A 25,707-nucleotide genomic window follows, 5' to 3' on the forward strand; every position below is an offset into this window, starting at 1 on the left:
TCTTTGCAGATTTATGCCCTGTGGCTTCTATGCCCAGCACTTGTCTCGAGGTATCTTTACCACCTGGAGGAATTATGATACTCGGTAAATTCGATATGAGGCACGAATTCTATTTAAAGTTTGTAATTAGGAAGGAAGAAGAAAAGCTATAGATGTAGCATATGAAGGAAACTTGGGAGGATTGATTATTTCTTTGACATATCTTCTTGTATAGTACCTTAAGTATGTATAGGTTTTAAACTACTAACTAATTTGCACACACATATTGACATAATAGGAATACGGTGACATAAACAAAGCAAATCTATAATCACCAGCCATCTCCAGTGAAGCCAAGAAAACCATTTAGGCACCCTAGGCATTTGTGAAAATTTATCTATGATATGATGGATATTTTCCAACTGTACTTGAACCATCAGACAAATTAAAGCAGCCCATTTCTGGGATCTGTTCACATCCCATATGTTCTTTTAACCATAGATAGTCTATAGTCATGAGATTTTGGGGTGCTACAACTTGCACCCCTCCCAACTCCTGGTTGAGTTCCAACAGTACAGATCCAGTCAAATTCGTTGTCTCACTGTATGCACATGCCAGCCTAGACATCTCCCTCCTCCTTCTCATGGCAAGTCCAGGAGATGGTGGGCTGGATGCAGCCACAACCGCAGCATCGTCCGGATCCCTGTGGAGGCTTTTTGATGATCATCCCCCGGCACGAGTCCTCCAGAGAGTGCTGATGCCGGAAGCTCCTCCTCATATCGTATCTTAGTTCATTTTCTGGGTATCCAAGCTAGGCCTTGATCTTCTGCGTAGAAACAAACAGACCCTTTGCCCACACTTTGACATGCCCTCTATACCACTGTGCAGAACTCATTGGAGGTCAGCACACAGTAACTGCTTTTTTTTTTTTTTTTTTAATTAAGAGAAAGGAATATTATCAGAAAAGAGTACCTCCATAGCTGATCATCTGACACCCTTTAAGTGATCAACATTAAGGATATTTAAAGCATGCGTTGATCTTTGATTTACCAATAGTTTTATCCTGTTAAGGAGTAATCCCCCTTTTCTTTCTTTCTTTCTTTTTTTTTTTTTTAAATTTTTAATCTACACTTACCTGAAGAATACTATGTTTACTATGCTCTCCCCTATATCAGGTCCCCCCTAACAACCACATTACGATTACTGTCCATCAGCTTAGCAAAATGTTGTAGAGTCACTACTTGTCCTCTCTGTGTTGTGCAGCCCACCCTACCCTTTCTCCCTCCCCCCCATGCATGCTAATCTTAATACCCCCCTTCTTCTTCCCCCCCCTTATCCCTCCCTGCCCACCCATCCTCCCCAGTTCCTTTCCCTTTGGTACCTGTTAGTCCATTTTTGGGTTCTGTAATTCTGCTGCTGTTTTGTTCCTTCAGTTTTTCCTTTGTTCCTATACTCCTCAGATGAGTGAAATCATTTGGTATTTCTCTTTCTCCGCTTGGCTTATTTCACTGAGCATAATACTCTCCAGCTCCATCCATGTTGCTGCAAATGGTTGGATTTTTCCACTTCTTATGGCTGAGTAGTATTCCATTGTGTATATGTACCACATCTTCTTTATCCATTCATCTACAGATGGACATTTAGGTTGCTTCCAATTCTTGGCTATTGTAAATAGTGCTGCGATAAACATAGGAGTGCATCTGTCTTTCTCAAACTTGATTGCTGCGTTCTTAGGGTAAATTCCTAGGAGTGGAATTCCTGGGTCAAATGGTAGGTCTGTTTTGAGCATTTTGATGCACCTCCATACTGCTTTCCACAATGGTTGAACTAATTTACATTCCCACCAGCAGTGTAGGAGGGTTCCCCTTTCTCCACAGCCTCGCCAACATTTGTTGTTGTTTGTCTTTTGGATGGCAGCTATCCTTACTGGTGTGAGGTGATACCTCATTGTAGTTTTAATTTGCATTTCTCTGATAATTAGCGATGTGGAGCATCTTTTCATGTGTCTCTTGGCCATCTGTATTTCTTTTTTGGAGAACTGTCTGTTCAGTTCCTCTGCCCATTTTTTAATTGGGTTATTTGTTTTTTGTTTGTTGAGGCGTGTGAGCTCTTTATATATTCTGGACGTCAAGCCTTTATCAGATCTGTCATTTTCAAATATATTCTCCCATACTGTAGGGTTCCTTTTTGTTCTATTGATGGTGTCTTTCGCTGTACAGAAGCTTTTCAGCTTAATGTAGTCCCACTTGCTCATTTTTGCTGTTGTTTTCCTTGCCCGGGGAGATATGTTCAAGAAGAGATCACTCATGTTTATGTCTAAGAGGTTTTTGCCTATGTTTTTTTCCAAGAGTTTAATGGTTTCGTGACTTACATTCAGGTCTTTGATCCATTTTGAGTTTACCTTTGTATATGGGGTTAGACAATGGTCCAGTTTCATTCTCCTACATGTAGCTGTCCAGTTTTGCCAGCACCATCTGTTGAAGAGACTGTCATTTTGCCATTGTATGTCCATGGCTCCTTTATCAAATATTAATTGACCATATATGTTTGGGTTAATTTCTGGGGTCTCTAATCTGTTCCACTGGTCTGTGGCTCTGTTCTTGTGCCAGTACCAAATTGTCTTGATTACTATGGCTTTGTAGTAGAGCTTGAAGTTGGGGAGTGAGATCCCCCCTACTTTATTCTTCTTTTTCAGGATTGCTTTGGCTATTCGGGGTCTTTGGTGTTTCCATATGAATTTTTGAATTATTTGTTCCAATTCATTGAAGAATGTTGCTGGTAATTTGAGAGGGATTGCATCAAATTTGTATATTGCTTTCGGCAGGATGGCCATTTTGACGATATTAATTCTTCCTAGCCATGAGCATGGGATGAGTTTCCATTTATTAGTGTCCCCTTTAATTTCTCTTAAGAGTGACTTGTAGTTTTCAGAGTATAAGTCTTTCACTTCCTTGGTTAGGTTTATTCCTAGGTATTTTATTCTTTTTGATGCAATGGTGAATGGAATTGTTTTCCTGATTTCTCTTTCTATTGATTCGTTGTTAGTGTATAGGAAAGCTACAGATTTCTGTGTGTTGATTTTGTATCCTGCAACTTTGCTGTATTCCGATATCAGTTCTAGTAGTTTTGGAGTGGAGTCTTTAGGGTTTTTTATGTACAGTATCATATCATCTGCAAATAGTGACAGTTTAACTTCTTCTTTACCAATCTGGATTCCTTGTATTTCTTTGTTTTGTCTGATTGCCGTGGCTAGGACCTCCAGTACTATGTTAAATAACAGTGGGGAGAGTGGGCATCCCTGTCTGGTTCCCGATCTCAGTGGAAATGCTTTCAGCTTCTCGCTGTTCAGTATAATGCTGGCTGTGGGTTTATCATATATGGCCTTTATTATGTTGAGGTACTTGCCCTCTATTCCCATTTTGCTGAGAGTTTTTATCATGAATGGATGTTGAATTTTGTCAAATGCTTTTTCAGCATCTATGGAGATGATCATGTGGTTTTTGTCTTTCTTTTTGTTGATGTGGTGGATGATGTTGATGGATTTTCGAATGTTGTACCATCCTTGCATCCCTGGGATGAACCCCACTTGGTCATGGTGTATGATCCTTTTGATATACTGTTGAATTCTGTTTGCTAATATTTTATTGAGTATTTTTGCATCTACGTTCATCAGGGATATTGGTCTGTAATTTTCTTTTTTGGTGGGGTCTTTGCCTGGTTTTGGTATTAGGGTGATGTTGGCTTCATAGAATGAGTTTGGGAGTATTCCCTCTTCTTCTATTTTGTGGAACACTTTAAGGAGAATGGGTATTATGTCTTCTCTGTGTGTCTGATAAAATTCCGAGGTAAATCCGTCCGGCCCCGGGGTTTTGTTCTTGGGTAGTTTTTTGATTACTGTTTCAATTTCTTTGCTTGTAATTGGTTTGTTTAACTTTTGTGTTTCTTCCTTGGTCAGTCTTGGGAGGTTGTATTTTTCTAGGAAGTTGTCCATTTCTTCTAGGTTTTCCAGCTTGTTGGCATATAGGTTTTCATAGTAGTCTTTAATAATTCTTTGTATTTCTGTGGAGTCTGTCATGATTTTTCCATTCTCATTTCTGATTATGTTGATTTGTGTTGACTCTCTTTTTCTCTTAATAAGTTGGGCTAGAGGCTTATCTATTTTGTTTATTTTCTCAAAGAACCAGCTCTTGGTTTTGTTGATTTTTGCTATTGTTTTATTCTTCTCAATTTTGTTTATTTCTTCTCTGATCTTTATTATGTCCCTCCTTCTGCTGACTTTAGGCCTCATTTGTTCTTCTTTTTCCAGTTTTAATAATTGTGATGTTAGACTATTCATTTGGGATTGTTCTTCCTTCTTCAAGTGTGCCTGGATTGCTATATACTTTCCTCTTAAGACTGCTTTCGCTGCATCCCACAGAAGTTGGGGCTTAGTGTTGTTGTTGTCATTTGTTTCTATATATTCCTTGATCTCTATTTTGATTTGTTCATTGATCCATTGATTATTTAGTAGCATGTTGTTAAGCCTCCATGTGTTTGTGAGCCTTTTTGTTTTCTTTGTAGAATTTATTTCTACTTTCATACCTTTGTGGTCTGAAAAATTGGTTGGTAGAATTTCAATATTGTGGAATTTACTGAGGCTCTTTTTGTGAGCTAGTATGTGGTCTATTCTAGAGAATGTTCCATGTGCACTTGAGAAGAATGTATATCCTGTTGCTTTTGGATGTAAAGTTCTATAGATGTCTATTAGGTCCATCTGTTCTAGTGTGTTGTTCAGTGCCTGTGTGTCTTTACTTATTTTCTGCCCGGTGGATCTATCCTTTGGGGTGAGTGGTGTGTTGAAGTCTCCTACAATGAATGCATTGCAGTCTATTTCCCTCTTTAGTTCTGTTAGTATTTGCTTCACATATGCTGGTGCTCCTGTATTGGGTGCATATATATTTAGAATGGTTATATCCTCTTGTTGGACTAAGCCCTTTATCATTATGTAGTGGCCTTCTTTATCTCTTGTTACTTTCTTTGTTTTGAAGTCTATTTTGTCTGATATTAGTACTGCAACCCCTGCTTTCTTCTCACTGTTGTTTGCCTGAAATATGTTTTTCCATCCCTTGACTTTTAGTCTATGCTTATCTTTGGGTTTAAGGTGAGTTTCTTGTAAGCAGCATATAGATGGGTCTTGCTTTTTTATCCATTCTATTACTCTATGTCTTTTGATTGGTGCATTAAGTCCATTTACATTTAGGGTGACTATTGAAAGATATGTACTTATTGCCATTGCAGGCTTTAGATTCGTGGTTACCAAAGGTTCAAGGTTAGCTTCTTTAGTATCTTACTGCCTAACTTAGCTCGCTTATTGAGCTGTTATATACACTGTCTGGAGAGTCTTTTCTTCTCTCCCTTCTTATTCCTCCTCCTCCCTTCTTCATATGTTGTGTGTTTTGTTCTGTGCTCTTTTTAGGGGTGCTCCCATCTAGAGCAGTCCCTGTAGGATGCCCTGTAGAGGTGGTTTGTGGGAAGCAAATTCCCTCAGCTTTTGCTTGTCTGGGAATTGTTTGATCCCACCATCATATTTAAATGATAGTCGTGCTGGATACAGTATCCTTGGTTCAAGGCCCTTCTGTTTCATTGCATTAAGTATATCATGCCATTCTCTTCTGGCCTGTAGGGTTTCTGTTGAGAAGTCTGATGTTAGCCTGATTGGTTTTCCTTTATAGGTGACCTTTTTCTCTCTAGCTGCCTTTAAAACTCTTTCCTTGTCCTTGATCCTTGCCATTTTAATTATTATGTGTCTTGGTGTTGTCCTCCTTGGATCCTTTCTGTTGGGGGTTCTGTATAATTCCATGGTCTGTTCGATTATTTCCTCCCCCAGTTTGGGGAAGTTTTCAGCAATTATTTCTTCAAAGACCCTTTCTATCCCTTTTCCTCTTTCTTCCTCTTCTGGTATCCCTATAATACGAATGTTTTTCCTTTTGTATTGGTCACATATTTCTCTTAGTGTTGTTTCATTCCTGGAGATCCTTTTATCTCTCTCTATGTCAGCTTCTATACGTTCCTGTTCTCTGGCTTCTATTCCTTCAATGGCCTCTTGCATCTTATCCATTCTGCTTATAAATCCTTCCAGGGATTGTTTCACTTCTGTGATCTCTTTCCTGACATCTGTGATCTCCTTCCGGACTTCATCCCACTGCTCTTGCATTTTTCTCTGCATCTCATCCCACTGCTCTTGCATTTTTCTCTGCATCTCATCCCATTGCTCTTGCATTTTTTTCTGCATCTCTGTCAGCATGTTCATGATTTTTATTTTGAATTCTTTTTCAGGAGGACTAGTTAGGTCTGTCTCCTTCTCAGGTGTTGTCTCTGTGATCTTTGTCTGCCTGTAGTTTTGCCTTTTCATGGTGATAGAGATAGTCTGCAGAGCTGGTACAAGTGACCGCTGGAAGAGCTTCCCTTCTTGTTGGTTTGTAGCCTTTTCCTGGGAGAATAGCGACCTCTAGTGGCTTGTGCTGGGCAGCTGTGCGCAGACAGGGCTTCTGCTTCCTGCCCAGTTGCTTTGGGGTTTATCTCCACTGTTGCTGTGGGCTTGGCCTGGCTGGGGCTGTTCCTCCAAAATGGTGGAGCCCCGTTAGAGGGGGAGCAGCCAGGAGACTATTTATCTCCGTAAGGGGCCTCTGTGCTCCCTGCTGCCCAGGGGGTTAGAGTGCCCAGAGATCCCCAGATTCCCTGCTTCTGGTCTAAGTGACCTGTCCTGCCCCTTTAAGATTTCCAAAAAGCACTCTCCAAACCAAAACAACAACAGCAACAATGAGAGAGGGAACAGAAAGGAAAAAAAAAAGAAAAAACACGCGATTTTTTTTTTTTTCCTCAGGTGCCGGTCCCAGGCACCCGCGCACTGGTCCTGCTGCCCTGTCTCCCTAGCACCAGGGTCCCTGTCCTTTCAAGGCTTCCAAAAAGCACCCACCCACCGGTCCCGCAGGGAAGGAACGCTCAATATTCTTTGTCCTCAGGCACTGGTCCCACGCACCCGCTCACCAGTCCTGCCGCCCTGCCTCCCTAGCACCGGGGTCCCTGTCCCTTCAAGGCTTCCAAAAAGCACTTGGCAAAAAGAGAGAAAAAAAAGGGGAAAAACGCGCGATTTCTTCCGTCCTCAGGTGCTGGTCTCAGGCACCCACCCACCGGTCCCACAGGGAAAAATCCGGGATATTCTTTGTCCTCAGGTGCCGGTCCCAGGCACCCGCTCACCAGTCCCGCCGCCCTGCCTCCCTAGCACCGGGGTCCCTGTCCCTTTTAGGCTTCCAAAAAGCACTCGCAGAAAAGAGAAAAAAAAAAGGGGAAAAACGCGCGATTTCCTCTGTCCTCAAGTGCCGGTCTCAGGCACCCGCCCACCGGTCCCGCAGGGAAAAACGGGGGATATTCTTTGTCCTCAGGCGCCGGTCCCAGCCACCCGCTCACCAGTCCCGCCACCGTGCCTCCCTAGCACTGGGGTCCCCGTCCCTTCAAGGCTTCCAAAAAGCGCTTACCAAAAAGAGAAAAAAAAAAAGGGGAAAAACGCGCGACCTCCTCCGTCCTCAGGCACCGGTCTCAGGCACCCGCCCCCAGGTCTCGCAGGGAGAAACGCGGGATATTCTTTGTCCTCCGGCGCTGTTCCCAGGCACCTCCTCACCGGTCCCGCCACCCTGCCTCCCCAGCAACGGGGGCCCGTCCCTCTAAGGCTTCCAAAAAGCGCTCGCCAAAAAAAAAAACTGCTCCGGTTTCTCTCCACCCGCCGGGAGCCGGGGGGAGGGGCGCTCGGGTCCCGCCGGGCTGGGGCTTGTATCTTACCCCCTTCACAAGGCGCTGGGTTCTTGCAGGTGTGGATGTGGTCTGGATGTTGTCCTGTGTCCTGTGGTCTCTATTTTAGGAAGATTTTTCTTTGTTATATTTTCATAGCTCTATGTGTTTTTGGGAGGAGATTTCCACTGCTCTACTCACGCCGCCATCTTGGCTCCCGCCCCCTACTTTTAGTTTTTTGAGGAACCTCCATATTACATTCCCACCAGCAGTGTAGGAGGGTTCTCCTTTCTCCGCATCCTCACCAGCATTTGTTGTTCCTTGTCTTTTGAATGTTGGCCACCCTAGCAGGTGTGAGGTGATATCTCTTGTGTTTTTAATTTACATTTCCCCATTTCCCTGATAATTAGCAATGTGGAGCATCTTTTCATGTGCCTGTTGGCCATCTGAATTGTCTCTTCATATCCTCTGCCCATTTTTTAATCAGGTTATTTGCTTTTTGGGTGTTGAGGTATGTGGGCTCTTTATATATTTTGGATGTGAACCGCTTATTGAATATATCATTTACAAATATATTCTCCCATGCTGTAGGATGCCTTTTTATTCTGCTGATGGTGTCCTTTGCTGTACAAAAGCTTTTTAGTTTGATGTAATCCCATTTGTTCATTTTTGCTTTTGTGTTTGTTGCCCAATTTTTAATGTAATTCATGTAGACGCTGTATTTTGAAATGACTCTTTGTTTGCTTCTTGGGTCCAGGTCCCAAAACAGGAGTGAGGCAGGAGTGGCAGAATAAAACATGGGGCACAGGATACTCCCAGCAGGCTCTGGGGCAGTGGGTTTTAGTGATGATACATGTGGTAGTTGAGGGCTAGACAACAGATTCACTGAAAGCACCTGCCCCGTGCCTCAGGGGTGCCCTTAGCTGAGAGTGTGAGCCCTTGTGGAACCTACTTGGATAAAGCAGAACCTTTGAGAGTTTCCCCTGCAGGACTTAGAGCAACATGGCCCGCCCTCACCCCTGAGCCCACCTGCTCTAGCTTCCTTCCTTTGGCCACGGGCTCAGGATCTGTGCTCCCCTCAGAGACAGTCCCCACCAGTGGGCAAGGTTTCCTGTTCTGGCACCTGCTGGGACCCTTGCTTTCGAATTCAAGGTTATTTCTAGTTTCCAGCAGCTAAACAGTGTCAGCGGGCTGTTCTTGTTAGTGTGCAACCATGTGTGCTGCCGTGAACCCTCCCCAGTGACACCCTGCTTACTCCTCCCCTTTACAGCAGTGTTCCTCCAAGCAGTGTCCCGCCCTGTCCCCATTCCCACCCTTGCATCCTCAGTTTTACACCCTCATCCGGCTTTGGGTGAGCACTTTAACCCCCAGGTTGCTCAATGCTATGAGTAATGATTTTTCCCAATCATTGTAATGAAAATTGTCAAACATACCAAAAAGTTGAATTTACAGTGAGCATCCATTATCCCTGCCTCTTAGATTCTGTAAGTGGCATTTTACAATTCTTGCTTTATCTCATATCTGGCCGTCTCACCTTCATCCATTGATCTAGCTTATTTTTTAATAAGTTCAAAATACAAGAGCCCACACCGGTGTTCTTCTGCGCACATGCTTCCAGTAGCCTTTGCCTAGGATTCATGCGGGCTGCTTTTCTTTCCAGATAAAATCCACAGGTGACCCACTGCAGAAATCGTAAATGTACCAGTCAGTGAATTGCCAGGAGTGCCCTGCAGCTCTGCAGCCCCTCCCCTACTGTGAAGCAGAGCTTTTCCAGGCGATACTTTGTGCCCTGAGCTGCTACCCTCCCATCCCTGCCCCTCCCCCTCCCTCCTCTCCCCCCACCTGGAGTAGAAAACCATTGCTCTTGTTTTTCCTGGGGTTGATTTTTCCCTCTCTGTGGGCCTCTCAGGAGCCTTTGGTAGAGCTGATTGTCCCCTGTTCCTTGCAGCCTTCACCTTGCATCTGGGTACCTCTCCTCAGGCTCCTCCTAACTCCTTAGTGACTCCTGAGTCCCTTCTGCCGCCTCTTCATCTCTTTCCAGCCATCCGTTGTCCCAGGAGTTGGAAGACCCAGTATCCTGGCTTCGGGCACTGTTAAGTTATCAGCACTCACCCCACTGCCTCCCCAGTGTCTCTACGTGGGTGCCCAATAGGCTCCTAAACCCAGTGGGATCCAGACCATTCCGTCCTCTCCTTGTCACCCTTGACCCCTCCACAGCCTCCTCCAGCTGGATATTTGGCCACTCTGTGAGTCCATTTGCTCAGATCCACAGCCTCAGGCGCACACTCTGCCCTTGTCTTTCACACCCACATCTGTTCTAGCAGCAAATGAGCAGCTCTGCCCTCGAATAGATCCAGATTCAAACCAACTGCACACCAACCCCACTGCTTCCACCCTGGTCTAAACCAGCATCACCTCTCACCTGGGTTACTACAGAGCCTCCTCACCAGACTTCCTGTTGGAGCCCTCGTCTCCCCTCACTGTGTCTGTTCTCTGCGTAGCGGTCAGTGTGATCCTACCAGGATAAGATGAAGGTGCAGGCCGAGCCTCCTTAGCCCAGATCCCACCAGGGGCTCCTGAGACACTCAACAGTGATCGGAAGAAGCCCTTGAGGTGGCCTTTGACTCCCTGCCTGCCTGGCCCCTGCTTGCTTCCCAACCCCTCCAGGCCACTCCGCCTTGCTCGGCCCCCTTCCCGTGTGATGTCCCACACACATCACCCAAGCCCATGCCCACCTCAGGCCTTTTACTTGCTCACCCTTCCTGGAAGGCTCTTTCCCCAAGAGTCACTCGATTTTCTCCCTCTCTTATTACTGTTCTCTTCCTAGAACTCGTCTTTTCAGCGAGGTCTTCCTGAGTTCCTAGGTCCTATCCCGTACCTTCCTTCAGTTCCCCAGTCCGTGCTGTTCTCTTTACCTTGTCTCTTGTCTCTGAGTCTGCTATAGCAAAAATGCCATAAACTGGGTGGCTTGTCAACAACAAATCTATTTCTCACGGCTCTGAAGGCTAGAAGTCCAAGGCCCTGGTGTTGTCATGGTTGGGTTTGTTGAGGGCCCTCTCCTGGCTTGCAGACAGCCGCCTTTTCTTGTGTCCTCATGTGGTGGAAAGAGAGTGAGTGAGTTCTCTGGCTTCTTCTTAATCAGGGTACTAATCCCTTTCAGGAGGGCCCCACCTTCATGACCTACTCCATTTCCAAAGGACCCACCTCCAAATCCATCACATGGGATGTGGGGCTGTAACATAGGAAGTTCAGGGGACACCACATGCAGCCCATGACTCCCTGCTTCGTGTTGCTTCCAAAGCGCTTGTCACCATGTGGCATCCGTGGTACTGTTCACTTGTTCACTGGCTCTGAGCCTCCCTCCCTGCAATTAGCATGTGTGGGCAAGAAGGGCAGGACTCCCCTTCCATTTGTTTGCTCTCTGTGCCCAGCTTGTGGTCCACTACAGGCACTGAATAACTTGTAGAGCAAATGAATGAAACAAAAAGCTCAAGGTGAGCTTAGGAGGGGCTAAGATACTGTGATACAAAATAAAGTCAACTCCCAAATGACATTTGAGCACTGTAGTGTAAGGGGAATTCTGGGGGAAGATGTAAATACTTTTTTGCTACATAAAATCAGACATTTCCCATCCTTCTGAGATGCAAAGCTGCCATTGATATTTTGCTTATATAGATAGAAACACCTAATATGCTCACTGCATGTTAGGTCACAGGTCTGTCTTCCTGGTGCCTACATTTCTTAGCCTTCAGTTATCTTCAGCAACATAATTGATTTGGCAATTTCTTTTAAAAGGATGTTGGTTTCCAGGAAAAATATAAGTGGATTAACTCACTGCATTGAATTCGTTGAACTGCATAAATAAACAGCCTAGCTTTGGAGGATGTCACCAGAGACCTCTAAATATTTTTCAAGCACAGCTTATTTCTAATTAAGACTTATGCTTGGAGAAATGGCTGAGGCTTCATTTGTTAGAAACCCGCCTTTTATCTCATTTCCCTACTCAGCTAGTCTTTTCAAGAGCTGTTATGTGGGAGGCATTGAACCAAGTCATGTGCACAGGACCCCAGAGACCAATGAGACCCAGTTTCTTCTTTTAAGTCATTTATAATCAGGCTGTGCAATTTACACTCTGGCAAAACTATCAGGATCAAGTGACCCCCTAGAGCTATGGCAGGAGGCAGGCTGGTGGTGTGGACAGTGGAGTTCATTAGAGGGAGAATTCTCTGCTTTACAGAAATGGATGGGAGAGAAAGAATGGCACAGACTCTTGTCAGTGTGATAATCTGGGTGCATTGGAATGTCTAGATGTTGCATCGTTAATTCATACTTGTTTCCAGGATCCCACCATATGGAAAACATGCTGGGTGCCTTTATAGCATGTGTCCTTATTAAGCTGGGTGACACGTTTATCTGGAAAGTGGCACCTGTAGCTCCTGTAGCAGTTAGAACGCTGGCTCCTGACTGAATTTTAACGAATCATGAGTATCTTGGGTTTAGAATGGACCTTAATAGTATCTAATAGAAACCTCTCCTGTGCCTAAGGTCTCCCTCTGAAAGGCCTTTGTGTTCCTACTGGGGCTGCAGCATGGACATGGGGGGTTCAGGTGTCAGCAGAACAGTCCTGGAAGCTGCCCTGGGGTCATTTATAAAACAACTACCGCCTTGATTCCTGCTTTTCGTGTTCTCCAACCGGTGACCAGCCTGACCTCACCAAGCCTGGATGATGGGCAGATACATCAAGTGAAGCTCAATAGTGAAGGCTTAGAGGGCCAGAGTCCCGAGGGAGGGCAGAAACGTGCACAGGAGGGGAACAGAGAGTTGAGGAAATTGCTTTTAGTGATTGGTTTTTCTCTCACACAGTTTCATGTTGCTGAATTGCTGTTGTGGAAAATCTGAATCAACATAATCTTTCCTCCAGGGTGTTTAAACCCTGAGGTCGATATTCTGCAAATGATAGGTTTTCTATACATTCAAAACAGAAGAGAGAAGAAAGTAAAACAAGAAAAAGAAAAAATAATCTGTGACCTATAGTTGATTTTATTTTCCTTCCTCTCATTTACCCTTAATTTTGTAGAACTTTCTGGTTATTTAGTTAACCTGAAGGAGGAGAAAGTTGCTGATCTATTTAGTTTTTCTTATTCCTAGGAGGAAGTGGTAGGTGTATTTTCTCTGGAGATTAGTTTTATCAGTTTGGGAGGCCTGTCAGGTATAATTTAATTTAATCTATGAGAAGAAATGACAGAATGCATTTCAGTTGAGCCATCTAGAGACTTGCATTCATTTTTAAAGAAATCTGTTTTCTCTTATTTAGGAATTCTGGGATTCTTCTGGCTTTAGGTTTCACGTACTTTTGTTGATTCTCTATTTTTTACCTCCTAATGCTAATTCTGGAACTGATGGCATTCACATTGTGGAATGTTTGATGATAAACCATATTGATTTCTAAAATGTTTACCTTTTCAATGTTGGTGTTTTTTGGTCACTTCGAACTTTAACACATAGAAATGTCACACATTATGCTCATAGGTAAGCCAGCCGGGGGCATGGCTCATATCAACCCATAGTCAAAGGTGATGTTTCAGTCATTAGGTCCCACTTTGTTGGGGGCAACGGTAGGGGGAGACCGACTTTCTTCCTCAAAGATCAAAATAGTTTCAGTTCTCTTCTGACACCATCTGCATGGAATTAGTGTTGGATCCCACAAGTTAAGAGCTCAGTGCGGTAAAACTGCCTGCACACCTGAGGCCAGGTGCACACGGGTGCGCAGGCTACCCACACTTCCATCCAGCTGAGGTCACATTTGGAGCTTCCCACTACCTACTCTCGGGTTCAGTGATTTTCTAGGACAACTTACAGAACTCAAGAAAATACTTACATTTACCAGTTCATTATAAGAGATACAGCCCAGGACAGCTGAATGGAAGAGATACATAAGGCAAAGTAGGAGGGCAGGCGGGCACTTAGCTTCCATGCCCTCTGTGGGCTTCCCCTTCCTTGAACCTGGTTTTGCTCACCAGCTATGGGAGCTCTCTGAACCTTGTTGTTCAAGAGCTTTTATAGCCTGATCTCCAGCCCCTTGCTTTCCCTGGATATAGGGGGTAGGGTGGGGCTAAAAGTGCCCACCTGCTAGTCTCAGGGTTGATCTTTGTGCTGGCACCACAGGCACCTATGGTCCCCACCCTAAGTCCCCTCATCTTACTAGAATAACATTAGGTGGGCTCAAAATGGCTCTTTATGAATACAAAATTCTCTTATTCTCAGGAAATTCCAAAGGTTTTAAGAACCCTCTGCCAGGAGTGTGGGACAAAGACCAAATACATTTCTTATTATACCGTAATGTATTATTTTTTTAACAGAAAACTTTTTCTCTCAAGCTCTCCTCCTATAAATACCTCCATGCTTGTGCATGCACACACATTTAACACACAGTTTCCTGTGGCCTCAAGGCACATTCTAATGGAGCCACTTCTCAGACCCATAGAAGAATGAATTCTAATGGTACATTTAGATTAGGGCCCCTTCCTCCCTGTGTGTCCTCTTAATGACCCCATACCATCATACTTTGAAGATTTAATGAGAAGGGGTCACACAGAAATAAGAAGATAAGGAAAATCACAGACTCTTCTAGATGATGTGGGAGTATTGGAGTTTCTAGGCTGATGTTCATTTTCAGGTACCCAGTATGAACCCAGGTACCCTCTGAAGGAAGATTTTGCCCTGAGCCTCAGCCTTCCAGGGACTTGCTATAAAAGTGGGAAGTGAATACTTTGAGAGGATAGAAAACCTCTTTCTGGAATTTGATTGTTTCCAGGCCCTTTTCCACATCATTCTTCAGACATCTCCATGGAAACCCATGGGCTCAGCTCATGAGCTCTGTTCCCTCCCCAAGACCACAGAGCTCCGAGGTGCCCGCTGCAGCTTCCAGCACCAGCCTGGCACTCACTCTTCACCTTTGGCTGCATCTCCATTATTACAGCCCTCATGTCCTGCAGGATTTTGTGAAATAGAGGAATCCCTCCACCACACACTTTTTAAAAAACTATCACTTATCACACACTTACCAGGGCCACGTGACTTTTACCTGTTGCCACACACACTATCTCCTTTCTTCCTGCCTACAAGAAACTGCAGCTCAGAGAGGGTGATTTGCCTGCTTGAACTCACACAGCTTGTCTCTGCCAGAGGCTTGGTGCAAATCTAGGTCAGTCTGATGGTAGAGCTCCCTGTAGCCCCCGATTCTTCCCTGGGGCTGAGTGGGTGAGGAGGCCCAGCTTGGGTTTGGAGTACGGGAGAGTGATGTGAGCAGCTAGGCAGCACCTTCAGCCCACACTGTTGTGGCGGGAAGTCCGCCGGTGCAGAGATTGGATTGGAAGAACCAGCAGTGCAGAGCCCAAGGGTTGCACTGCTTGACATCAAATGATGCGGTTTGAGTCCTGACCCGGTGATTGAGAAGGTGTCACTTCTCATGCCCCAGCCTCCTCTTGTGAATAGGGTTAGTAATCATGCTGGCATCCCTGGATTGTGGCAAACAAGTTGTATGCACAACACTGAGCAAACAAAATGGTTATGATACACACCCCCAGGGCACATGCCGCTGAGTAAGAACATGAGGTGGGAGACAGGAGCAGATGTGACAGTGCTGTGGTGCGTCCTGCAGCTCAGACATCATGTCCACTGGAAGAGGTGTAGGACCGACCAGCCATGAGCTCCCATTTCCTGCTCTGCCCATCACGTCAGCAGGCAACAGGTGTGGGCACTTGCCTACCACACATGCCTTGAGCGGCAGTTCTGGGAGCCCAGGGACCCTGACCAGCTTGGTGATGGTAAGTGATACAGTGACAGTGACAGGAAAGTTCCCAGCCCAGAGAAGCATCCCAGGTGAGACAGAAGATGATGACAAGGAAAGCACAGGTATAAAGGGGCTCTATGCCCAGAACAAGGGAGAGAAAAGAAGGGAGTTTGAGGCACATGGTATAGAGGTGGAGCAGATGGGCAAATACTTTGGCTGGTGCCCAGGCACTCCTGCAAAATGACTTGAACAAAACTGGCCCTGTTTGGGTGCTGCCCTCCACTCTCCTCCCCTGGACACACATATCTAATTAGAAACATCAGCTGCTGGGACTCTGACTAAATGCCCCAGATTAATACTACTCATTCTCAGAGGTCTGTGGCTATAAAATGACATTACTCAACTGGATATTCTCTCTTCTGTGACTTCAGACAGTCCCAGAATTGGGATGGCTTTCTGAAGGCCTGCCTGTCCTTTTCAGAAGATGGTGGCATCTCCGGGACACGTCCTTTGACCCTGTTGCCATTCTCAGTAGGTCTAGGCCTGTAGCCCCTTGTCTGCATTTCCCAAATCTCAACAACTCTGAAAATGAAAGTTTTTCTTTTCCCTCCTTGATGTTGTTATTGCTAACTTTGCATATACTTATTGGGTCTAAAATCAACTGAATCTGATGTACGATGGAGGCATTTCTATGTCTCACAGTATAAATATGTATGTTTTGTGCAGAAATAATAACGTGTTTGGTTATGGGGAGATGGCCTGGTCCTGGCTGGGGGTGTTGCTGCACATGCCTTTCTACATCTGAGAAAGTCAGAGCTCCAGAGCACAGGTGGTCCCAGGGGGACTGGATACGGAATGGGAGCCTTTCCTGGGGTCTGCCTTGAGTGTGGCACACTTGTGGGGGCTGCTGAGCCCACACCTGCCAGCTGTGCGCCCCTAGCTGGGTGGTGCCAGTTGAATAGAAGCTGCAGCAAGGCAGGAGCCTACCTGACAGTCTTTACAGAGCTGGTGGAGCTCAGGTAGGGCGGGTGTCTGTGATCCTGGGACAGAAGACCCCAGGCATGGGTCTTCCTTGGGCAAAAGTCCCTTAGGAACCCACTTAGGGCCTGGCCCTGAGGAGGTGCCCCCTGTATTCACGTGTTTATGACTGTTTCCTGAGTCCTCCCCTGCACCTTTGTGTTCTGATCCAGCATTGTACCGCCAAGGTCAAGTGTATGCATTTTGGGGTTCTGAGATCAGAAGTACTGTTCTGGAATGAAAATAAGAATTCAAGTCCAAAAACATGTCCTTAGAAGTTCCCAAAGAGGTTCCTCTGCAGCTGCACCAAGTTATTTCATGGAAGTAAATACTCTACATTTTTTCCAGCCTTGTTCTTGTTACAATTGAAATGAGTGAATTTATTTTCCCAAATGTTCTTTCAGTGGAAAACTTTGAAAGCTGAACAGTTACCCATTTGGCTACAAAAACCCATTTGTGGGAAGAGAAGGCTCAGGGCATGCAGTAGACTGGAATTAACTTTAATGCTGCTATTTGAATGTGGTCATTGTGACAGCAGAGTCTTAAATGTGATTTTTATGCTATTCATGGTCAACTTGGAAGGGTTTATTTTAATTCCCAGTTTCCTTATATTTTATAGATAGCAATACAATTATGTAAATTGATATCTGGAACTCTTTCTGCTTTGAATTTACCTAATAATCTCTTACAAGAAATAATAGTAGGCAAGGAAACAATGCACCACTAATGTCATTGTCTGTGTGTGTCAGTCTTGGACAGATCATTATTTACAATGGAATATGTCAGACTATCCTGGTGTGCAGACTGTTCGTTTCCCAGATGGCCAGATTTGGAAGCCAGACATTCTTCTTTATAACAGGTAAGCACATGAGACAAAAGGAAAAACGATTTTATTCTTGCATACATTTAACAATCGTGTGTATGAGTATTTTATAGACATACCAGATACGTCATCTATAACTGGGGACTGTTGCTCCCCACCAAGGTTTGTAACTGGTCCAGGCCTTCAGAAAGCAGCTCTGTCTCCCTCTCCTTGTCTGCCATGGAGTACAGGCTCATGTCTCCCAATATTCTGTGTAAGATGGCTGTACCATAGAGCTGTGCACTATAGGCATGCAAATTTTTTGTGCATATTGATGCCGAGGCATTTTTACAGGTGGCACTACCCCTGTCCCTGAATAGTTATGGTCACAACATGAGAAGTTGGTGGTCTGTAGAATGCATGACTGGAGTCGACTGCACGCAGGTCCTCATTTGATGCATTCCCCACTGTGCAATGGGAGAGTCCTGCTGCAGAGATAGCTGAGTGCATGAGGACTGTCACCTCTAGCTGGACTCAGAAGCTTGTAATGCAGGTTTATACCCAACAGAAGAAAGATGAATAGCCATCAAGTTCTAGTAGTCTTCCTCCTGAGGTCAGGAAATGAGGGATTCATCTGTAATCCAAGGCACTCTGATTTGCAGACCAGATGCCCAGGAGGCAAGTATCCAGGCAGGGTAAATTTCTAGAAGCACTGAAATCCTGTGCTAAACTACATAGTCAAATAAGGGGATCCAGAACATCTCTTCTCAGTAATGTCTAGAATGTGATAATAAGCTTGATATAAAAGCAAGAGATCTCCTAGTGATGACTGCCGCCTTTGGCTCCACCTGAACAAGAAGGCAGCCCTGTGCCTTCCTGAGTCAGGAAACGGAGCAGCCATCAGCCCCAGCCCTCGGTGGTCGCACAGCGTCCCCCCAGCACCTGGATCAGCTGATGCGTTAGTCCTACACTGGCTGCTTCCAGAAGGCTGGGTGATTCCATTTCTTGTATCAACTTTTGATGCTTTCTCTATCTTTCTTACTGGTGATCCTATTTCATTTGAATCAGTAGAAGAATATCCCTTCCTGGTTTGTTGCCAGTCTATAGTTTAAGTTAGTTCAGCAAACTTGGCTTTGAAACATGTCCCAAGTGAGAGCACGTGTCCCCTACTGAGCAGGTGGAGCACATGAAGTCTTGGGCCTGGTCTCTGGGTCATCTGTTTCCTGGGGGCTTGTCTTAGTTTCCAGGGGCCGCCATAACAACATTCCTGAGACAGGGTGACTTAAACAGCAGAGATTTATTTTCTCACAGATATTTATGTTCTCTTGGAGGCTGGAAGTCCAAGATCAAGGTGTTAGCAGGGTTGCTTTGTCCTGAGGCCCCTCCCTGGCTCCCAGTCGGCCATCTTCTCCCCATGTCCTCTCAGGGTCTTCCCTCTGTGTGGGTCTGTATCCTAATCACCTCTAGTAAGGACAGTAGTCATATTGGATTAGGGTCCACTCTGATGACCTCATTTTAACTTAGTTACCTCTTTAAAGGCTTGATCTTCAAATACAGTCACATTCTGATGTACATAGCAAATAAGACCTCAGCATATGAATTCGGGGGCATAATTCAGCCCATAGTAGGCCACTGTAGTTGGGTACTTAAAGACAAAGGGTTAGGATTGAACGAGTCTGGCTGCAAAGCTCAGCCATAATACTTACTCTGTCTATAACCGTTAAGTCCCAGCTTCTTCTTTGCAGAGTGGGGGAAACGCCAACTTCCCAGAGTTTGGAAGGATAACGCTAAAGATGTATGCTCTGTGCTTGGAGTGGTACTTGGCAAAGGGTAAACCTGAAGTAATGGCAGTTATGTGTTTACAGGTATGATAATGAGGATTTCTGCCAAGATCAGATAGTCTGATGATTTAAAAAGAAATGTCAGTGATGTTTTTTCATTGTTCCCAATCCAGTTTTTTCATCTGAAATCAAAAATAAATATTATGATACGGTAGAATCTTAATAATGAGACTAGATAGTTCTGATGGCTTACATGTAGAACTTTAAATCCCAATAAATAAAATGTTTGATGATTCTAATGTTCTGGCTAATGAAGAGTTAGCAAGTATTCTATATTTAACAGAATTTCAGGGAGCAAGGATATAGCAGTCTCTGCCTGACAGATGTTACCAGGGGCCAGGCTCACAGGAAGAACCCTCCACCCCCCGTGTCTGACCTAACTGGTGGTCCCAGCACCCCTTTCTTCCCATGTTTCCCCTTGTATGCTAAATAACCATCTTCCTCTTTCCTCTCCTCCGCATAGGCCTATAGGCCCCGTCCTCCAGTTTCCATCATGGAATTTGTAGAGGCTAAGAGATACAGGCTATCCTTTCTGAAGTAACTGCTAAATATATGGCTTGCATGTCCACATGAGCCCAGTGTGGAACAAGTAGATTATGGAAGATATTTAAGCCATTCATAAACACAGTATCAGTTATCTTTTGCTGCATAACAAACTAACTTGAATTTGCTGGCTTTAAAAAAAAGAAGAAATGCATTATTATTTCTTGTCTGTGGGCTGACTGGGCCCATATGGCTGCTCATCTATTTTGTGAGATGTTGGTGGAAGGTGGTAGGCTGGGGCTCAGATAAGCTGGAGTGTGGAGAGGTGTACCCCCACAGCTGGCGGTGATTGTGGCTGTTAGTGGGAGCTGGTGGCACTGTCACTTGTGCCACCTTGGCTTCCTCTGTGAGCCTTTTCCACGTGGAGTGGGCATCCCTCAGTGTGGTGGCTGGGTGCACCCAGGAGGAAGGGTGTGGGGCTGCCAGGCCCCTTAGGCACTGAGCGTAGGATCCCAGAACAGCTCATTCACCACCTTCTGTTGGTTGGAGGAGGTGGGCCCACCCCAGATCCGGGGAGGAGAAATCAGCCCCTTCTATCCAGGGCATGTGGGGAGGGAGGGAATGAATGCATGCTCTGTGGAGACTAGCTATTCCATGCTGAGAAAGGAAAGTGGGGGAGCAGGAAGGTTAGATTAAAGGCTTGGGGGAAAATGAAGGTGCTGGCTGGAAGGAGCCCTCAGCCAAGTGCACCCTGTAAGGGCCAGAAGGAGGGGGCAGCATGAGTAGGCAAGCAGAGACAGCTTCCCAACACAAAGTGACCTCATCCCCTGCCTCCGTCCACTGGCTTCCCTCTGCCGTCCGGTGCATATTGGAATACAGACTCCTCGTACACCTGCAGCCAACTAGATGTTTTCTCTTCAGCTCACTGATGTGTCCTGGCTCTTTCCCACCACAGGACATTTACACAGCTTCCCTCTTGGCATGAAATGTTCACCTTCTCTCATCCCTCAGAGCTCAGGTCCATTCCTGTCCCCACTGAGTCCCGGATGCTTCTCTCTGTCACGTGCTCTCTGAGAAAGAGATTGCGGTACCCTGTAGTACCTAGGCTCTGCTACCTCTCCTGGGTGCCCAAAGAGTGCTTAATAGATATTTGTGCACAGAGGGGATGAAAGGAGGGGAGGAGGATGCAGGGACTAGGAGGAGGGGCAAAGAGTACGGCCCATGTGACCCTGGTGTTGCTCTGAAAAGCAAGAGGGGAGAAAAGGAAAGAAGTTACTCTGGCCACCCGGATCACATGAAACTGTGACTGAGTCCACAAATTGACACAGGAAGTAGCAAAAACGGGCTTGAATTTAAAAAGATCCTGACCTTCTGATATTCTGTTGTTTGGGATTTCGAGACATTGAGCTTAATACTCCGCACCTGCTTCGGGGCACTCTGATGACACGTTCTCTCAGTAGGCTCATGTGATGATTCGTTAGGCTGTGTGTTCGGTGGCAGGCTTCTCCTTAAGGAGGGGGACATGCCATCGTTCTGTGTAAGCCATGGTTTCGAAAGGAGCACTGATTCAGGTGAGGGGAAGCATCGCAAACATGCCCTTCACATTTCCTGGCTCTATTCCACTTTGATATTGGAGTCAAATGTGAGCCACTAATGGTTTTTGAGAAATAACACATTTTCTGTACGCGGAAGAGGCTGGGTCTTGCAGAACAGCCATCTCTGCATCATTTCTCGGATGGGCTCTTTATTTCCGTGAGGGATTGGTGGACAAGTTACAGCGTTGCCAGCTAGCTGGCCAGGTCACTCAGAGAGGAGGGGCGCTGATCCCGCTGCTTGCCTGGTTGCTTCAATCTGCTTTACTTTAAACCTGCAGCTCAAGGATTTTTCTGAGCACAGTTTTGCTCAAAGTGAGTAGCAATTATGGAGGGGTTGTCACGATTTTCCCCTTTGGACCCAGTGAAAGGCCTCAGTTGTATTGCAGTAGTCAGCTTGCAGAAGAAAACCTGAACCCCAAGCGCTGTCTCGGCCACCCCTGCTCTAGGCAGCTTCAGGCAGTTGTCTTGGCCTCTGGCTGCTCCATTCTTCAGCTACTCAGTCCAAAAATCCTGTAACAGTAACTGCACCTTTGTTGAGGAGTGTATTTGAAGATGTGTTTGTTGGCCGAGTATTTTTAGGATAGCATGAGTTATCCACCATCCCTTTCTTCCAGCCTGTGCAAAACTGCATTTGCATGTCTCCAGAGCTTGTCTGGCTCAGAGACTGCGACGCCCTGGCTGCGCCCTCTTCCTGCCACAGTTTCAGCCCCTGTGGCTAGTGGTGATGGATGCAGGACACACCTGGGTGGAGTGCGATCCAGCCTGTGAGGGCTCAGGACTGTGCCTATCAATGAGTGGCCAGTGAAATAGAATTTATTTCCTTCCTAGTAGCTTAGGTTCCCCCAGAAGTCAGCCCAGGACAAGGATTTCAGTGCTTATAGTTTATTTGGGAGAGGAAGGAAGAAAAGGAGGGGGGGAAGCCGACATAAGATACATTTAAAAGCAGGCTCCTACCGTGGGCCTGGCTCATTCCCCCAGGACCGCTTGGGGTGTCCACCTGCCAGCTGCCTTCCGTCAGAGGCCGAAGGCTGCTCCAGGGTGTCAGCTTCTTGCACCAGCTCTGCTTATGGACCACGTGTGCTCTGAGAGCCTCCAGCCTCGAGCAGGGCTGTGGATGCTGGGAGTAGGCAGCTGCCCGGGCCTTGGGCATGGGAAGAGAGGCTGTTGACATGGCCATCTGCAGCGCAGATGAGTCGCACCTCAAGTTCTTCAACTTGGCCTGATTGGCGGTCCAATCCCAACACCTGGAGGGGAGGACAGCAGTGATGGGAGTGGAAGGGAGAGCGTCCCAGGCTCGGGGGGCTAGTCAGCCAAAGCAGAGGAAGCAGGCAGCTGGCAGGTAACAGAAGAGCCTGGATCTGCATCCTTCTGAGTGGCAGCTGCTCCACCATGGGCTGCACAGGTTTATCGTGGTATCACATCGGTCCACGTGTGGACAGGGATCCTGGGGAGTGGGTCTCTGAGATTCAGTGTTGTTCACTGTTAATGGCTGCTGAATAAGGTTAACCAGTTGGTGCTTAAAGCCCCATAATGTGGTTGTGGCAGGGATGGGGTTGGATGGAATGGCTGTCACTTAAAGGACATCAGTAGCAGCTCTTGGACATGGCAGGAATCTCTAGTTGAGCAAAGGTAATTTTGCAGCTTGGACCTCGCAGAAGGAGGCGTTAGGATGTGCTGTTACAGCATCTGCACCGTCAAATATTCAGGCCGCATCTGGAGAAGGCTCTGTAAATAAGGTGCAATGGGAAGAGGGTGGAGCAGTAGCCTGTTCTCAAGAAGTAAGGGGAACTAGCCAACCTGTGTTTGCATCTCTGAAATCATCCTCTGGACTATCCATCCAAACCCCCCCTTTATCCCCCTTGCCACCCATGGTGTATGTTTTTGATTTGTTGATTCATTCAACCAATATTTAGTGAAGGCTTACCTGCTGTTTCCACACACTGCTCTAGGATCTGAGACCACAGCAGCGATCAAGCCAGGCAAAAATCCCTGCCCTCCAGAGAAAGGGAGAGAGAGAGGAGAGAAGAGGGGAGAGCAGGTAGTAGGGCTCCAGGGAAAGTACGGCGGGGGAGCACATGGCAAGCTCAAGGACCAGAGGCAGGGCAAGAGACTAGTAGAAGTGGAGGGAGTCGGGGATCAATCCTACCACCTCAGGGAGGTAAATGTTTTTGAGGCAAAGAACAGGTGCACAAGGCCTATCAGGAAAGGGTGTGAAAAACATTGAAACCCCTGCCCACCCCCACCCCTCCCAAAATAAAAACAAAGGAAAAGTGGCAAAGAAGATAGAGGCGACAGGTATCCCGACACGCTGTGTGCCGTCACTTGCAGTTTCCAGGTAATCCTGTGCTGTAGTGGACTCTGTCTGCTGTGGACTTTGAATTCCCTTTCAGTTCTAAAAAATCTGATAGTGATGCAAATGCTTCGTGTCCGTAGAGAAGCAAAATGGATTTTGTCTGTCATACTGATTCCTGTTAACAGACCTGACCGAGCATTCCTGTTTGTGTATGTGTCTGCTCTTCAGATGCTCCTCGGCCTCGGTTTTTAACACCGTGCTCGTTCCCCCAGTAATTAATGACTTAAATACAATCTCTGACACATGTTCATTTTATATTTATGCATGTGTCATAATTTTTTATCTTTTAAAAATTTATCTTTTTTTGACCACTGTGAAGCAGGAACCTGTCATTTGGGTCTTTCCTAGAGACAGGAAGGACAGGTGTGGCTGGACTATGTCTGGGGAGAGCGTCAGAGAAATGGTAGGATTGGCTGAAGTCTTGGAGGTCTTGGCTTTCCTGTAAGTCAGATGGAAGAGGCTCTCAAGCCCTTTTCTAGAATCTGGTTTCTTTTTTGCTCTGAATAATTATCAAAATACTTATATTTTCCTTCTGACTTCCTTTCAACTTTTTACTTCTCCCAGCTTTCAAAGTTCCCCCATTAGGGAAAGACGTGAAGTGTGTTGTCCCTCAGCCACTGTGAGCCCAGATGCTTGTTGGCCTCAGGCCCACAGGGAGCCCAGCCCATCTGGACCGCCCAACGAGGATTGTCCCCAGCAGATCTCCAGCTGCCCTGCTTGGTTAGAGTCTTTCTGCAAAGGCTCCAAAGTTAGTCTTAGCAGCCCCATTTCTCAAGGCAGGAAACTAGTGCTCAGAGAGGTTCAGACACTTGCCCAAGGTCACTCAGCAGAATGTGCCTGACTCCAGAGTGATATGCCTCAGGCTGGGCTGCCTCTGGGCATGCTTTAAGAGCTCTTGTGTTATATTTTCCTGTAAGTTAGACAAAGCAAAATGCTTCCTCTCTCCCTCCTTCTGAGTTGGCTCTGCTTCCAGACATTCTCTGGGCCTCGCTGCCTCCACCCTTTGTCTTTCATTCTTGAACAGGTAGGCCTGTTTCTCCTGCATTTCAGGGCTGCTACGGGATTTCCATACTATGTCTTCTTGATGATCTTTCCTCAGCATCCAGCATCCAACTTTAGTTTGACCAAATCCCTTGCCAGCCAGCGAAGAATGACAAGATACAAACTACTGTTTGAGGGTTTGAGCAGAATTTCAAACAGAGAGCCAGGTGCTGCAGCGAGCAGTTTTCTGGGGACGGCTTTGCATCCAGATGGCCCAGGCTTCCTGCCTATGGCACAGGGCCAGTCCACAGAGCAGCCCCCACCCCACACCCTCAAGGCCCAGGAGACTGATTGAACCTAAGAGCGTAGCTTTTGGAGATGAGCTTATTGATTTTAGTGGCATCAGACAGAACGAACATGACTGTAAGGGTCTGTGTAATAAATATGTGAGATGGGAGTTCGATGGGAGGTTCAGCCATCATCATGAGCCGCCTGAGGGCAGCACAGGGTGGGGGCCAAGCTCCACCCTGACCCTCCCTCAGCCTGCTGTGGGGGCCCCTGTGAATTCCCACTGTCCTCACCAGAGCTGTCCTCAGTGCCTTCTGTTTGGAGGAGCATTTTGCAATTTGTGACTCAGGGAAGAGACACATCAGAAGGGAAACGGTACTTGACTTCTCCCTACCCCCACCCTCAAGCCCTCAGGACCTAGCAATTTAGGGAGCGGGGCCCAAGCTGAATGTGCCCCAGGGAAAGCCAAGGCTTGTACCAGTGGGCAGGGCCATGGGCCTGGCACAGCTGATGTCAGTTTGGCTCGGGAGAATTTTCTGCTGCTGTGTGTGAGATGCTATGCATCTAAGAGGAATGCCCTCCAGGCATCCACAATCAGGAACAAATCACTTTACCCTGGGTGGTCTCATCTGATTAGACTCCATGACTTGGGAGTTACCATCCCTGGTTCACAATTGAGGAAACTGTTTCTGAGATTAAATGGCTTGTTCACAGAGAACCAGGGCCTGGACCCTAAACCTTTTGACTTTTCCCAATATTTGACACTTTCATGGGTGTAAGACAAGGGCTCCAGAGATCATCTTACAGAGCAG

General features: G+C 46.3%; 1 protein-coding gene across 1 annotated transcript in view; it reads left to right on the forward strand.

Moving 5' to 3' along the window:
* Positions 1 to 25,707, forward strand: part of CHRNA7 (cholinergic receptor nicotinic alpha 7 subunit) — a 103,346-nt gene that overhangs the window by 36,659 nt on the left and 40,980 nt on the right. The window contains exon 4 of the mRNA XM_037000694.2: positions 17,302 to 17,411. Coding sequence (XP_036856589.1) covers positions 17,302 to 17,411 — 110 coding nt within the window. The remainder of the gene's footprint in view (positions 1 to 17,301; positions 17,412 to 25,707) is intronic.

The sequence above is a fragment of the Manis javanica genome, chromosome 18 (assembly GCF_040802235.1).
Source record: "Manis javanica isolate MJ-LG chromosome 18, MJ_LKY, whole genome shotgun sequence".
NCBI lineage: Eukaryota > Metazoa > Chordata > Mammalia > Pholidota > Manidae > Manis > Manis javanica.